The sequence below is a fragment of the Lutjanus erythropterus genome, chromosome 10 (genome assembly GCF_056507025.1).
Source record: "Lutjanus erythropterus isolate fLutEry1 chromosome 10, fLutEry1.hap2, whole genome shotgun sequence".
NCBI classification, from domain to species: domain Eukaryota; kingdom Metazoa; phylum Chordata; class Actinopteri; order Lutjaniformes; family Lutjanidae; genus Lutjanus; species Lutjanus erythropterus.
This window is the reverse complement of record NC_139326.1, coordinates 35,448,959-35,462,134: the sequence shown is the minus strand read 5'-3', so window position 1 is coordinate 35,462,134 and position 13,176 is coordinate 35,448,959. Positions and strand designations below refer to the sequence as shown.

Here is a 13,176-nt window from a genome sequence, read left to right as displayed (position 1 = left end):
ATCGACAGTCAGCGATACAATTCATGAAGTGGTGAACTCCCTCTCCTCACCAGAAATACTGAGACAGGTGAAATTAAAACCAAAAGATTATTTAAAGTCCATTTAGATTTTCATTTCTTTTACATCTACATACACTGAGCCAAATATAATGGAACGTTTTTAAACTCCCATTTTTCATGAGATGAAGTAAAGGATCTATGACTTCTTATATGCACACAAAAGGCGTATTTCTCTTTTGAGCACTCCTCCTTTACTGAGGTAATCCATCCAGCTGACAAGTGTGGCATATAGAGATGCTGATTAAACGGCATGGTTATTGCACAGGTGTGCCTCGGACTGGACACATTTATCATTCTTATTATTCGCCATAATTCCCTATATAACTTCCACCAGAGAGGTCTAATCAGCTAAAGTAATTGAAAACAGCTGTGTGGGTGTGCAGGGCCTTTAAGTGCATGTAAATGCACTGAAAAGCTGTGTTCCAAATTACATACTTTTTCTTTGTACTTTTTAGTATGCACTGCAGATGATCTTAGAACGCACGCACTGTTGCATGCAGTATGCTTACAATTATACTACTTTGTCATAACATTACACCTTGAACCTTCTTGCTCATAAATCTATTACGCAGAATTTGGAGTAAAAACAAAAAGTCTGTGATTTGGTATGCAGCTGTGAACTCTCATCTGTGTGCACTCTCTCAGAGAGCTCAGAGCATTGTGGGTCAGAACAGACAGAAAAGCATGCTGGCTTGTATACTGCAGTATGATATCCTGGTATTTTTGGAATACTGCAGTTGACATGCTATGTGTTGACATGCTAAATCCCTTTCTGGCATACTGCCTACAAGGCGTAAGATGGGAGGGGATCATGTAATCGCTTCCATGAGTGTGTGTGTGTGTGTTTGATGACTGGAAATACAGCTTATCTGCGGATAATCTCAACTACTACTGCACCGATCAGCCAGATTTTTTTTAATGTACATTCATGTACTGTTTGCTGAAGGACCTCTGTGATTCAGACTTTTTGAAAACTGAAAACTTTTTTTTTTTTTTTTTTTTTTTTTTAAATTTCCTCAAATTTGGCATAAATGAAAAATCTCCACTGATTGCATCTGGATGTTGTGTTGGCATTGCAGTAGGTGCTTCATTATCTGTTCCCTGGCGTGGACCTGCACTTAACCGAGTGGACTCTTCTAGTTGTTAATGTTATTTGTAACACCAGTGATTTTCCTACAATCTCTGCAACAAAAAAAGTCTGACATGAAAGCTCAACTATTCTACCCCAAGGTAGAATAAGTAGAATAGTTCATTTGAGTTTCATTCACAGGATGTTATGACATTTTGGGTTTGTAAAGTGTCCCAAGCTAAATAATGAGAAAATAAAAAGGTACAGGTGGGGGGGGCAGGGTGTCTATGGGTCTTTCTTGTCATTGTTTTTGGAAAAACCTGCATAGTATGCCTATAAACACCCCAAACTATGTCATGATTATGATGGCGTACTTATAATTGTGCTCATGTGCCCAGACTCAGACACCGGCAGGCAGACCAACTTGCTTGAAAACATCTGTGTAACAACATTATGGTTCTCAGTCAGTGAGCCAGCATGTGCAATGCCAGTGTCTGGAAAACAATCCTGGGGGAGCATGACCCCCAAGACCTCTATTCTGTCTATGTTTTTACTACCCACTGGTTTTGTTACAGAAAGAGAAACATCAGAAAAAATGTGGAGCTTTAGATACCTGCGGTGTGAGGGGATTCCACAGGAGTACTTAAAGTCTTTGTTCTGAGTTTGTCACACCACAGAAACATGTTATCAACCACCCAGCCACATTTTAATGATTACAAAAATCCCTAAATATATGAAATTAGGTTTTGAAAGTGTGAAAAAAATAAGCAGTGTTCTCTGATTTGAAACGATGGGGGCGTGTCTGCTGAAGGCGCTGGCAGATAATAACAACTGTGGAGTAACTTGCTCTTGGCAAGTTGAATCGATCTCTCCTGCTCTCTCCTCTCTGCACCTTTCTCTCTGTCTCAGTATATAAAAGCAATTCACCTCAGCGAAACAACGTGCACTGTATTAAAAACTACCCACCAATGTGGCTGGAAGCTTCAGTAATTCTGCACACCAAAATAACATGAGGAAACTTGCACTCAGTGCTTTGCACACGCTGCCAACGATGGCACCAGATGTCTGCGGGACGGGGGGATGAAGGCAGGCGAGGGAGACAGTCGGTTTGGCCCCATTCGCCAGTACCAGCGGATTATCCATAAATCCTGGTTGTCTCTGATGAAACTTTCTAAAACTACCCCATGCAAAATGTTCTCTGCAGCAGTGGGTGTTGGTGGTGATTCTCAGGTCTCCCTCAAAAACACAAAATCAAACGAGCTCTTCTGCATCTCATCGTTCTTTAAAAATGCCAAGAAGGATGCTGGGCTGTTCTGTAAGTTTTGGCATCCAGGGAAGATGCAGGAAGAGATCATAGCTGGTGTAACTAGAGATGAAATGGTATGGAACTTCGATATCACGATTACAGTGACCAGAATTATCACAGTTATCAGCATTATTGTAGTATTTACTCAAGTGCAAGTGCAGATGAAGAAAAGCAGAAGAATAATTCGACTTCTTTACTCAAGTAAAAGTGAAAAAGTACCGGCTCTGAAATGTACTCAAAGTATAAAAGTAAAAAGTAACTTTCTGACTGACATTTCTTTGGTTGTCTGTGTGCAAAACTACCGTTTTTGTCTTTTTGTCCTGTCAGATCATTTTTGGTCTTGTTACGTCATTTGTGGTATTGTAAATTTTGTTTTGTTGTTTTGGTTTTGTTACATCATTTTTCTTGTCCCTTTCATCTCGTTACATCTTTCATGTCATATTTGGTTTTGTCTTGTCCCTTTTGACTTATTACATCTTTTCATCTTGTTACATCATGTGTGGTCTCCTTACATCTTTTTTATCTTGTTATGTCTTCTTCATCTTGTTACATCATTTCATCACTTTTTGTCTTATTACATCATTTTTTGTTACACAATTTTTGTCCTGGTGCACCTTTTTCGACTTTTACATAATTTGTGTCTTGGTACTTCACGTGTGATACGCACTGATGGACACATCAAGGAATTGTTTTTTTTTCTATAGTAATGAGCCTGTTTTGAAAATGTAAGGAGTAGAAAGTACTGATATTTGTGTTAAAAGACAGTACTTGCTCGAAGTACAGTAACAAAGTATTTATTAGTTACTTCCGAAGTCTGTTGAAGTCTGGCATTTCAGCAATTTGAAATGCCGTCTTGTCCTTTGCAATGTCAGTGTTTTCATTGATAAAAAAACAAACCCACATTGCTTTAGTTGATGCTGGATAGTATTTACTGTACTTTATCAAAGCACAGTAATCAAACACAGTTATCACGATAATTAGAAATTTGAAATATCAGATTGTGGAGGAAGTGCTGGTTCTGATGCCTCAGCCTTGTTTTTCTTCAGGTTGAACTTGCGTCCCTCTCTGCTTCAGTCGAACACAATCAGTTGATATGATTTTTATGTGATATGGGCTGTTTGTCTTGTTGCAGATATCACGTGTGTGTTGTCATCCTGCTCTACTTCCTTCCTCTGCTGGTGATGGGTTGTGCCTATCTGGTGGTGGGACTGACCCTCTGGGCCAGCGAGATCCCTGGAGACTCCTCTGACCGCTACAAGGAGCAGCTGACTGCCAAACGCAAGGTAAACTAGCTGCCCACAGCTTTTGGATCACAGACGACTGTAATCAGATTACTCCGAATGTGCTTTTTTACACTGCAGACTTGAACAGGATAAAGCTGCAATGTTCATGTCTGCCTGCGTTTTTCATCACAGCTCCAGAGCCCTCTCTCCTTCCGTCCTCTCTTCTTTGGTGGTTTTCCAGTCTGCCTGTTATCTTTCATCTATCATCTTCTGTTTTCCCTCTCAACTCTCCTCCTCTACCTCCTCTACCTGACATGTTTCACGGCCCATGCTTGTCAGGTGTTTTCACTGTTTCAGTGTTGCAGTCCTTTAGAGGACACTCTCCTAATGAAGGCAGTTGCAGAGACTTGCCTCTCTGACCCTGGAACATGACACGTGAATCCTGTGATCCATGCGTTTGTTTGTTTGTTTTTTTGTAAGCCTGGATGATAAAATGATAATGATATGTATATTTTTTTTCAGCCAGAGTCTGCACAGTAGTGATCAGGGTTGGAGCTGTGCTTTCGACTTCCCACCCATACAGCTGGGTGACTCACTCATGAGCAGAGCTCAGCTGTCAATCATGGCATGAAACCCCCTTTTTATAGCATCAAATAACTAAATGAAACCAAATTGATGAGAACACTTGAACAAACATCAGTGTAATAAGAACAAATTAAAATACTAGAAATCATGTACAAAGGCAGGATTTCTGACTTATACTGCAGCCAGCCACCTGGGCCTGATCATGATGCTTCACTTTTGGGGAGTTCTCATGTCGTCCCTTTCTAATACATGTCAAAGGTGCAGACAATGAGGAAATTGTTAATTAAAAAAGAGAGGTCATCTCACTGGTATGGCAGGGGTTTTTTTCTTTTTAAATCGGGCAGCTATCACAGGGGGAGGGGCCTGGACATCTGGAGGGAGCTCGGAGTAGAAGCACTGAAGTAAAAGCATAACGATAAGCAAAGGAAAATAGATGGATGGACTAGGGCCGTGATGGTTTGTATTTTTTTTATTATAGAGTTTACTATCCAAATGTAAAAATAATAAAATTTTATTGGATCTTATTGAATGATGCTGTTATAAGTGTAGCCTGGCTCCTTGAAGGAATAGAGTGGTGCACAGAGTGAGTGGCAGTGGTTGGACAAGGACAGAGCGAGTGGCAGAGGGTAACAGTGCTGCTCATATCGGAGCAGAAACTTAAACTTAGCAGGAAGCTGTCAGTCTGGCAGTAAATGTATAATACACGTTACAGTGTGTCAGTTAATAAATGTTGCAACTTCTCAGGAAAAAGGAAAAGTCTTGTCTGTTGTTTCAACTTTTGGAAAAGTGAAGGAGTTAAGCCATGATGTAAACTGAGCAGGACCGCCTAACGGTAAGCTAATGCTAACACTAGCATTTTACCTTTACAAAAACCATATCCCTTTCAGAAGCTTTGTGATTCAGTATCTAGTCCAGTATGATAAATCCAACACCAAATGTCTTGTTGTTGTTGTTAGCCACCAACTATCAATCCTATGAAGTCTGTCGACCAATCAGATTAATAGAGACAAGCACTGATCTCAGCGTGAGATGGACCCTTCAAAATGAAATTTGCAGTGATGACCCCCACAGTGGGAATCACAAGACCGTGATGTTGAGGTAATGTGATAATGTGGTTATTGCCACAGCGCTAGTATGGATTACAGACTGTCAGAACAGCGTTGTATGTAAACTGTGCAGGAATATCTTCCCAACCATGACTAAAAATTAAAACAACAAACTTATTTTATCACTTTCACCATTTCCATGCTGTCAGTCACAATCAACATGACAGACTTGTCAGCTATGTTGCCCAGGCCTTTTTTTTTTTTTTTGCATGCGGTATAAACGTTATTAATCCTATTCTAAAAATGGCATATCTGAATATTTCTGAATATTGTCCCTAAAGAGCATTGGAATTGAAAACTAAGACTCTTCTGGATTCAATGGACCAAATACTTTTCATGTGTGATGAGCCATTTCATTGTAGTGAGGCCTTTTTTAAAAAAACTGAACATGATACTGTGTTGTTGGAATTAAATTCAGTTACTGGGGATGATCTAATCAGCTCTATGTCAAAACATTAACCTTCTGACTAGCCACAACTTCCACTGGGACAGGCAGGCTCTGATCTATGAATAGGGAACAATGCACCGGTATGCCGTGCCACTAGCATAGCTGCAGACTCTTAGTGTCCTTCTCCCCTGCTGGAAATGCAGCTATAATCATGACTTGCACATGTATTTATTACATTTCTTCAAAGCTGTGGTGGACTGACATCGTACAGAAAAATGCACTCCAAATACACTAAAAGTTCCAAGCCACAATTTTCTTTTTCTTGTTTTAAGTTCATTGATTGCAGAAATTCCTTGATCATGTTACCTCTGCAGGACACCGGTCTGCCTCCTACTCTAATGAGGCAGCCCCACAGATCTGTTACGCCTGTCCATGCACATTATTTTCAATTCATTGTCAGCGAGCACTGTCTTGGTATCGACTACGCTAATGGTGTGCCATATGTGCGGTAGATTTCCTTCTTGACAGACAGAGAGTTCAAAGCAGCTGAGACAGACAGACATTTTCTGGACAGACAGATTTGTTGCCACTTGTTTAGCCCACAGAGATGCTTGTTAAAGGAAAGACAAGGCGGTTGCTCAATCCTTGGAGGAGATAATCAATGCACTGCAGCATGTCTCATCATCAAAAGATTACCAAAAAAAGCACCAAACTGACAATACCTGCTCTAACATTGTTGTTATTGATGGGACTGGTGGAGCAAGACAGGTTTTACATCCATTATATTTTCTTTATGGAGTAAGTTTTATTCTTTTTATTTTAAAAAAATGCATTGTACTGACATTGTATTTTGTCAATGAAGAAAAACTCCTGCAGCATGAAGCTTTTTGCAGTATTTAAGAAATACCAAGTCACTGAGGGCCCAAAATGTTCAATGAAGACTAAATGGTGTTATGTGTCCAACAGGTGGTGAAGATGATGATTGTGGTGGTGTGTACGTTTGCCATCTGCTGGCTGCCCTACCATGTGTACTTCCTGTTGCACCAGTTCTTCCCTGACTTGCTTGAAGAACAGTTCATCCAGCAGTTTTACCTGGCCATCATGTGGCTGGCCATGAGCTCCACCATGTACAACCCCATCATCTACTGCTGCCTCAACGACAGGTTAGTCAGCACCTACACACACACACACACACACACACACACACACACACACACACACACGCACATAATGATAATATATTTGCTGTAAATTCATCAATATTTCAGCCTGGTCTGAACAGGTTTGGGGTGCCCCTATAGCTTAGTTGGCGGAGCACGCACCCCATGTACTGAGGCTATCAGTCCTCTGCAGCAGCCGTCAGTTCAACTCCTGCCTGCGGCATATTTGCTGCATGTCATCCCCTCTCTCTCTATCCCATTTCCTGTCATATTTCTGTCATATCTTCAGCTGTCACTATCAAAATAAAAAGGGCAAAAAGCCCCAAAAAGAATCTTTAAAAAAATCTACTGATTCAGAAACAGAAAAGCTGGTTCCAAGAAACCAAAGTGTTGCACGTTAAAGGTTAAGACTCTGGATCTCAAGGTGGCTTGAGCCTGACCCAGACTAACTCAGTCCCTCCAGGATTTCACAAGCTGTTTTTGGGATTGAAAGATACATCTATGATGTTTGCATGGGGACTGCTATGACTGGTGGAACTCATAGGAAGAACCAATGATTGGTCAAGTTTGCAGAAAAGTTGTGGAGTTTGGACATAATTGCAAGGTCGTGCAGAATTCATGGGGATTGGTTGAATTTGAGTGAAATGTGGCAAATGCAACATCACAACTTCCTGGAGAAACTGTTAAGTTTCATGTTGGGACATGTGACTTTTAATTTCCAATACACACTACAATGAAAGTCAAATGGTGGGACAGGCAAAAAGAATAGTGTGGTGAACAAAATGTGATGTGCTTGAGAAGAGTTGTGCCAGAGGTTTTATCGTAGAACCTGGACAGGAAGTTTTGTCTTTCACTGACATTGCCGACAACACCGAGTGAAAGAGCAGCAAAGAAGAAGCAATTTCATTAATTAGGAAAGGCAACAAAATTGTTGAAGTTTTGTTTATATACACAGATGGTATTTGTTCATGATGTTGTTGTTAGTATTTGAGACTTGGCCACTATTTGAATACAGGCCTCTATTTGAGAATTTACAGTACTTTTGAATAATTTCAGAGGTATCCTTACTAAATTGTTTCTTCCTTTCATGCAGTGTTTCATCATACATAACCTCATGAATCGAATCATCTTGTCATTTATTCATTACAGTTAAAATATAGCCTACTGATTGGTGATACTATTCTCATTTATGTTTTAAGGACCAATATGCAAGAATTTACTTCAAAATATGTAAGAATTTTACATTAAAACTGTCAAAATAACTAAATTCATTAACAGAATGTGACAAAATAACAGTTTAAACATTTATGTGTCTTGTTGCAGAGATATCTACTGAAGTTAGCATGCTAAACAGCTAGCTTTGGCCCGCAATATCTCGTAATACCACTTTGTACCTGACGATGTGATAGTGACACACTGTAGCATCCAGTCTGCCCTCAGTCCAACAACACTACAGTGGTTTTCTTGCCGTGTTTGCATCCTGGTGCCTGAAAAAGGACTCTTCCTGTTGGTCCAAATCTCCTGTGCTAGCGGTGTAAACACCAACACTAATCTGATGTTTTCCCATCCAGGACAGGGAGTCAGCCAGCAATAGGACTGCATGGCAAATTGAGCTTAACAGCTAACAGAAGCTATATGTCGCTGCAGTTCGTGATACACTGACCACTATTTGTTTGGAGTAGGAATGGAAGAGGTGGCTAATTCTTACATACTGCATCTGCAAACCATCACGAAAAGATAATTTCCCCAACTTTTTTTGTCCTTTGGCAAAGTGAAGTTTGGAAGTTTATTTTCAAATGAAAAAAATGTGAAAACTCTTCATGGAGGGAAAATGTGTTTTTCTCTTTTAGCAGCAATCATATTGTCCTGCAGGACACACACACACACACACACACATACACACAGGTACACTTATCGAATAGCAATACCCCATCCTCCAGTGCTGCCTTGGTGACAAGCAGTTGAGAACTCAGACGCCACCGTGGAGGCACTGCTTATGCTCACTTTGAGATCGCTTGTCTGGAAAGAAAATCCACACCTCACAGACTTCACACACGAACTGAAGTTAGAATAAACTTCAAACTTTTAAACCCAGCTCTTAAAATGGCTGAATCCCTCTGTGAACATCAACAGTTTGCTCTCCGACTGCGGCGTTCTGTGTTAGCATTCTGCCCGTCAATAAAAATGTCAATGAACCTAAAGATTGCTGTCTTGCGGATTAAAGACAGATGGTCAACTCTGCTTGTTGTCTTTAATCAATCACCTCCCAATTGTCTTCCACTGCCGCCACCTGTTAATTGTCTTTGCGCTGTCGCAGAAATGAGATTTCACACTCGGCTGTTTTCGCCTCTGAAGTTCATTAAGTCCTAAAAATGAAAATATGTGGGCTGGACCACTGTGAGCTGAGGTTTAGTCATCATTCTGAACAGGATATCAGACGGCTTTTGTCTCTATCAGCTCAGACGATTTAAATTCAAATGTGTGTCCTCTTATTTTCCATCAGTCTCTTCTCATCTCTCACAGTGATTGACATTTTCCTTTTTCCCCTTTTTTCTTCTTCACTTCTCTCTCTGTCTGGGCTTTGTGTGTATTTGTGTGTGTGTGTAAGTTGTTTCCATTCAGGCTCATCTCATGCACCATTCTTATTTCTGTCTTAACTTCTTTAAGTGGTTTTCAACATTTCTAGACAACATTTAAAATGAACTTCTGCACAGCACAATTAAGACCTGCCAAACACCTGCGGAGAAAATTAGTGTGCTCTCAATAAAGGTCAATAGTAAATGTCAAATGCAACATTTAGCGTTCATTAACATTTTAATGTTTCATTTACACAATTTGTTTGTATTTTGCCTTTTTATCTATCAGCTCTACCAACACTGGTGCATTTATGGATGTGGCAGAGGGGGCAACTGCCCTCTGGTGCCCCCATGTTTTAAAAATATGCCACAATAGTGCCCTCTTGGAAGCCCTGAGATAAAACATGATAAAGTGATCTCTAGCGTGACCTATGTAGTGTTTTTTTCGTACAGAGGTGAATAAATGAATATTTCTTAATCTGTGATTGTAACTGTAAATGCATCACGACTTTCTGCATGCTGCTTTTATTTTTTTTTTCACTCCTGCGCCTCAGACAGCCTGAGTGCGCCGCTATCTATCAGCCGCTGTACACTCTGTCAGAATGGAAATACTTTTATACTCTTATCTCTTGTTACTGTGGTTCTACCTCAAGCTGCAGCCTGTAGTAAAAAGTCTGATCAGATTGGGGATTTGCTTTTGATAGAGTGAAGTGGGGCAAAAAAATAGTTATAGCTGCTCAATATATAATATTATTTGTTTTAGGATCTCTTGTGGAACTTTATTTATCTGGGATTTCTGCAAACTCCAATGCCTGCTCATCTAACTAAAACAGCATTGCACCAGTAATTGTGCCATTTACTTTATAATATTACAAATAACATTGCTAAATGTATCAGCTATGTATGGGCTAGTGAGAAACAGTAGAAGATCCGTATATCTGACCTCATCTGTGATTTTCATCCCTGACAAGCCGTTGAGAGTTGATGTGATCGTAGAGACCTGTGATGTTGTATTGTCTTTGGTGTTTGACTGTTTTGAACAGTGAATGAAGATTTAATATCATGGGTTTTGTTATGTGCTCTTTGAAAGTACAGAAATATGTTTTTCGAAAATTCCATCTATAATGTCTAGAGGATTTGTACAACATTGGCCAAATGTTTCTGCTGGATGTTAAGAAATTCTAGATAAAACTGCACAAGCTATGTCTTCTAACCCAGCATTCATTTATATGTAATTTGACTGATCCGTTTGGGGGTGATGCAACAAGTTGCAAAGACATATATTCTCATAAAATTGATATTACTACCTAAACATCCACAACAAACACAGAGCAACTTTAGCATGCATTATGAGTTGTGTCTCAGTCCACCAGTCCATAAAAATTGATTCCACTGGACAACACCCACTAACACCCCCTAACATCTGGCCTTTGTCTTCAGTGGGAAAGGCTACAATCAGCGTTCATTTACAGATCAATTAGTTGCAGCTATTTCTCGGCTCCAGCTCTAATCGGCTGTGATGGAAACATTACACCTGGGTGGACACACTGCCTTTTGTGGCAGAGGCACTAAAGGCTTGTTGCATTCGATGGTAACTTCTGCAACTCTTTGTCATCTAAGCCACAAATTCCTTCTGTCTCCATTCAAGCAGCGCTTAAACATGGCTCCAAATTAGCCTGCATTGAGTTTGAAGGAGAGGCTACAGTAAAAGGGAAACACTGTAACATTGTCACTGGTCTCTATACTGATTTTTACTCTTTACTAAATGTGTATTCTGATGTGTTCATGATGTTGAATGTGACAAATAAAACAAAAACAAAGGCAAACTCGCATTGGGAAAGAAGACAGTCATAGTTTTAGTGGGTTTACCCATGGTTAAGAAAGACTGAATGTACACAAATTTTGGTGTAAAAACAGTATAATATTTAGTCTCTCACTAACTGAGGGAGGAAACTATCGGTCTCTTTAGCTGGTAGTTTGATGAGAGTTTTCACCTTGAAAAGATCTGCCTGCAGCACCCAAAAGACCCAAAACAATTAGCTAAACAATGCAAAAAAACACTCCGTAGAGCTGAGGAGAGCTGCAGAATGGGGTGATAATTCTTTGTGGGTTTGTCATTATCAAGGATGCAGATCTCATTACAGCCTACAGGAGGATGGTGATAAAAGTCAGCCCTGGACTTAAACACTTGAACTGCTTTCTAGGTTCATTAATAAAAGGTGAATCAGCTAAATTAATGAAATATTGACATTACAAAACCCTCTGTTCCCAGATGTCTTTCAAACTCCATTCTAAAAGCAGGTGTTTTATGTCAGGGCCATAATTTTTCACAGTGAAAACTTAAGTTACACCATCACTTAGGTTCTTTTCTGATTCACTTGCATCCACAGGCACAATCAGCACACATGTCATTTACTCAGGAACATCACTAACCTGTGATGTGACACAGACATATACGTATCAACCAGTCTGGTACTTTTATAGCATTCTCACTGAGCAAAGATAGGTCCAAAAGATGTTTTTTGAACATCTTGTCGTGTGTTGAAAAGATGTCTCCCAAGAAGCCGGGATGAAAGTTAGGATAAATGCGTTGACGTAAACAAAACCTTCAAAAAGTGTGAATTATTCGTGGAGTTGGCTATTACTACAGAAATATTTTCAATTTATTTTAATTTTTTGACTCGTCCCATCCTAGCCTAAATCTGTGAGCTGTTTCATCTGCTGTGAGATACGTCTTGCCACCCTCCCATTCAGATTTTCCACCAGCCCTGAATCTTGGCAGACCAATCGTGAAGCATTTATTTAATATGGGGTGGGGGCTGACAGAGGTCCATCACTGGTCCAGATTTGAAAAGTCACGTTTCAAGCACAACGTACCAGACATGTAACTCAGATCAAACTGTCAAACTTGGCAGTGCTGATCAAATATGACTCAGAATTGTGTGCAATCAGCAATCACTTTGTGCAATCAACACATTGCATTGCTCTGATTGGTTGTAGATCAGTCCAGTAGACTCAACGGAGAGATTCTGGACTAATGTGCATTTTTGAATTAGTCTGACCATGCATCAAACTCAAAAGGACTAATCTGTTCTTTTCTTGCACAGGTTTCGTGCTGGTTTTAAACAAGCCTTCCACTGCTGCCCCTGCGTCCCTCAAGGCTCTTACGAAGGCCTGGAACTGAAGTCCACCCGCTATCTCCAGACCCAGACGAGCGTTTACAAGGCCAGCCGGATGGAGACTACCGTGTCCACCGTTGGGGATGACATGGAGCACCCCAAGGTCAAGGCAGCACCTTGTCCGGGGCCCGGCGGGGCTGCGGTCGGAGTGAGACCGCACAGCTCTTCCCTGGACCTCACCTCGAACGGGTCGTCATCCCGAAGCGTCTCCAAGACCGTATCGGAGACGTCCAGCTTCTACTCCAGCAACAACCTGCAGGAATAGAGCTCAGAGCTCACAGGTGGCGGTGTGCTGGACAGCAGGGAGGGAGAGTGAGCTGTTTTCGCCTGTACGTATTCCTGCAAAAGAACAGCATGAATGTGTGAGTTTGTCTGCCAGTGACTGAGTTTCTGATTAATACATTTCCATTGTGCTCACTGGAACGTCACGTTGGGTCATTTGCAAGTGAGACCAAGTCCCTGATTGCTGAGCGCCATCTTCGCCCACAACACCCTTATGTAAAGTTCTGATACTGCTCACAGTTA

At 40.7% G+C, this 13,176-nt stretch overlaps 1 protein-coding gene across 1 annotated transcript; it reads left to right on the top strand.

Moving 5' to 3' along the window:
* Positions 1-2,208: 2,208 nt before the first annotated feature.
* LOC146320779 (substance-P receptor-like) lies at positions 2,209-12,916 on the top strand. Its single transcript, XM_084729234.1, has 4 exons — positions 2,209-2,252; positions 3,567-3,717; positions 6,703-6,899; positions 12,580-12,916. The coding sequence occupies exons 1-4, from the start codon at positions 2,209-2,211 to the stop codon at positions 12,914-12,916; spliced, it is 729 nt and encodes a 242-aa protein (XP_084585360.1).
* Positions 12,917-13,176: the final 260 nt, after the last annotated feature.

Bases quoted from the DNA above. Each gene is read 5' to 3' on its own strand.
- LOC146320779 (XM_084729234.1), top strand. From the start codon at position 2,209: ATGAAGGCAGGCGAGGGAGACAGTCGGTTTGGCCCCATTCGCCA. The intron at 2,253-3,566 runs GTACCAGCGGAT...GTCTTGTTGCAG, and splicing joins CGGTTTGGCCCCATTCGCCA to ATATCACGTGTGTGTTGTCA. The intron at 6,900-12,579 runs GTTAGTCAGCAC...TTTCTTGCACAG, and splicing joins TACTGCTGCCTCAACGACAG to GTTTCGTGCTGGTTTTAAAC.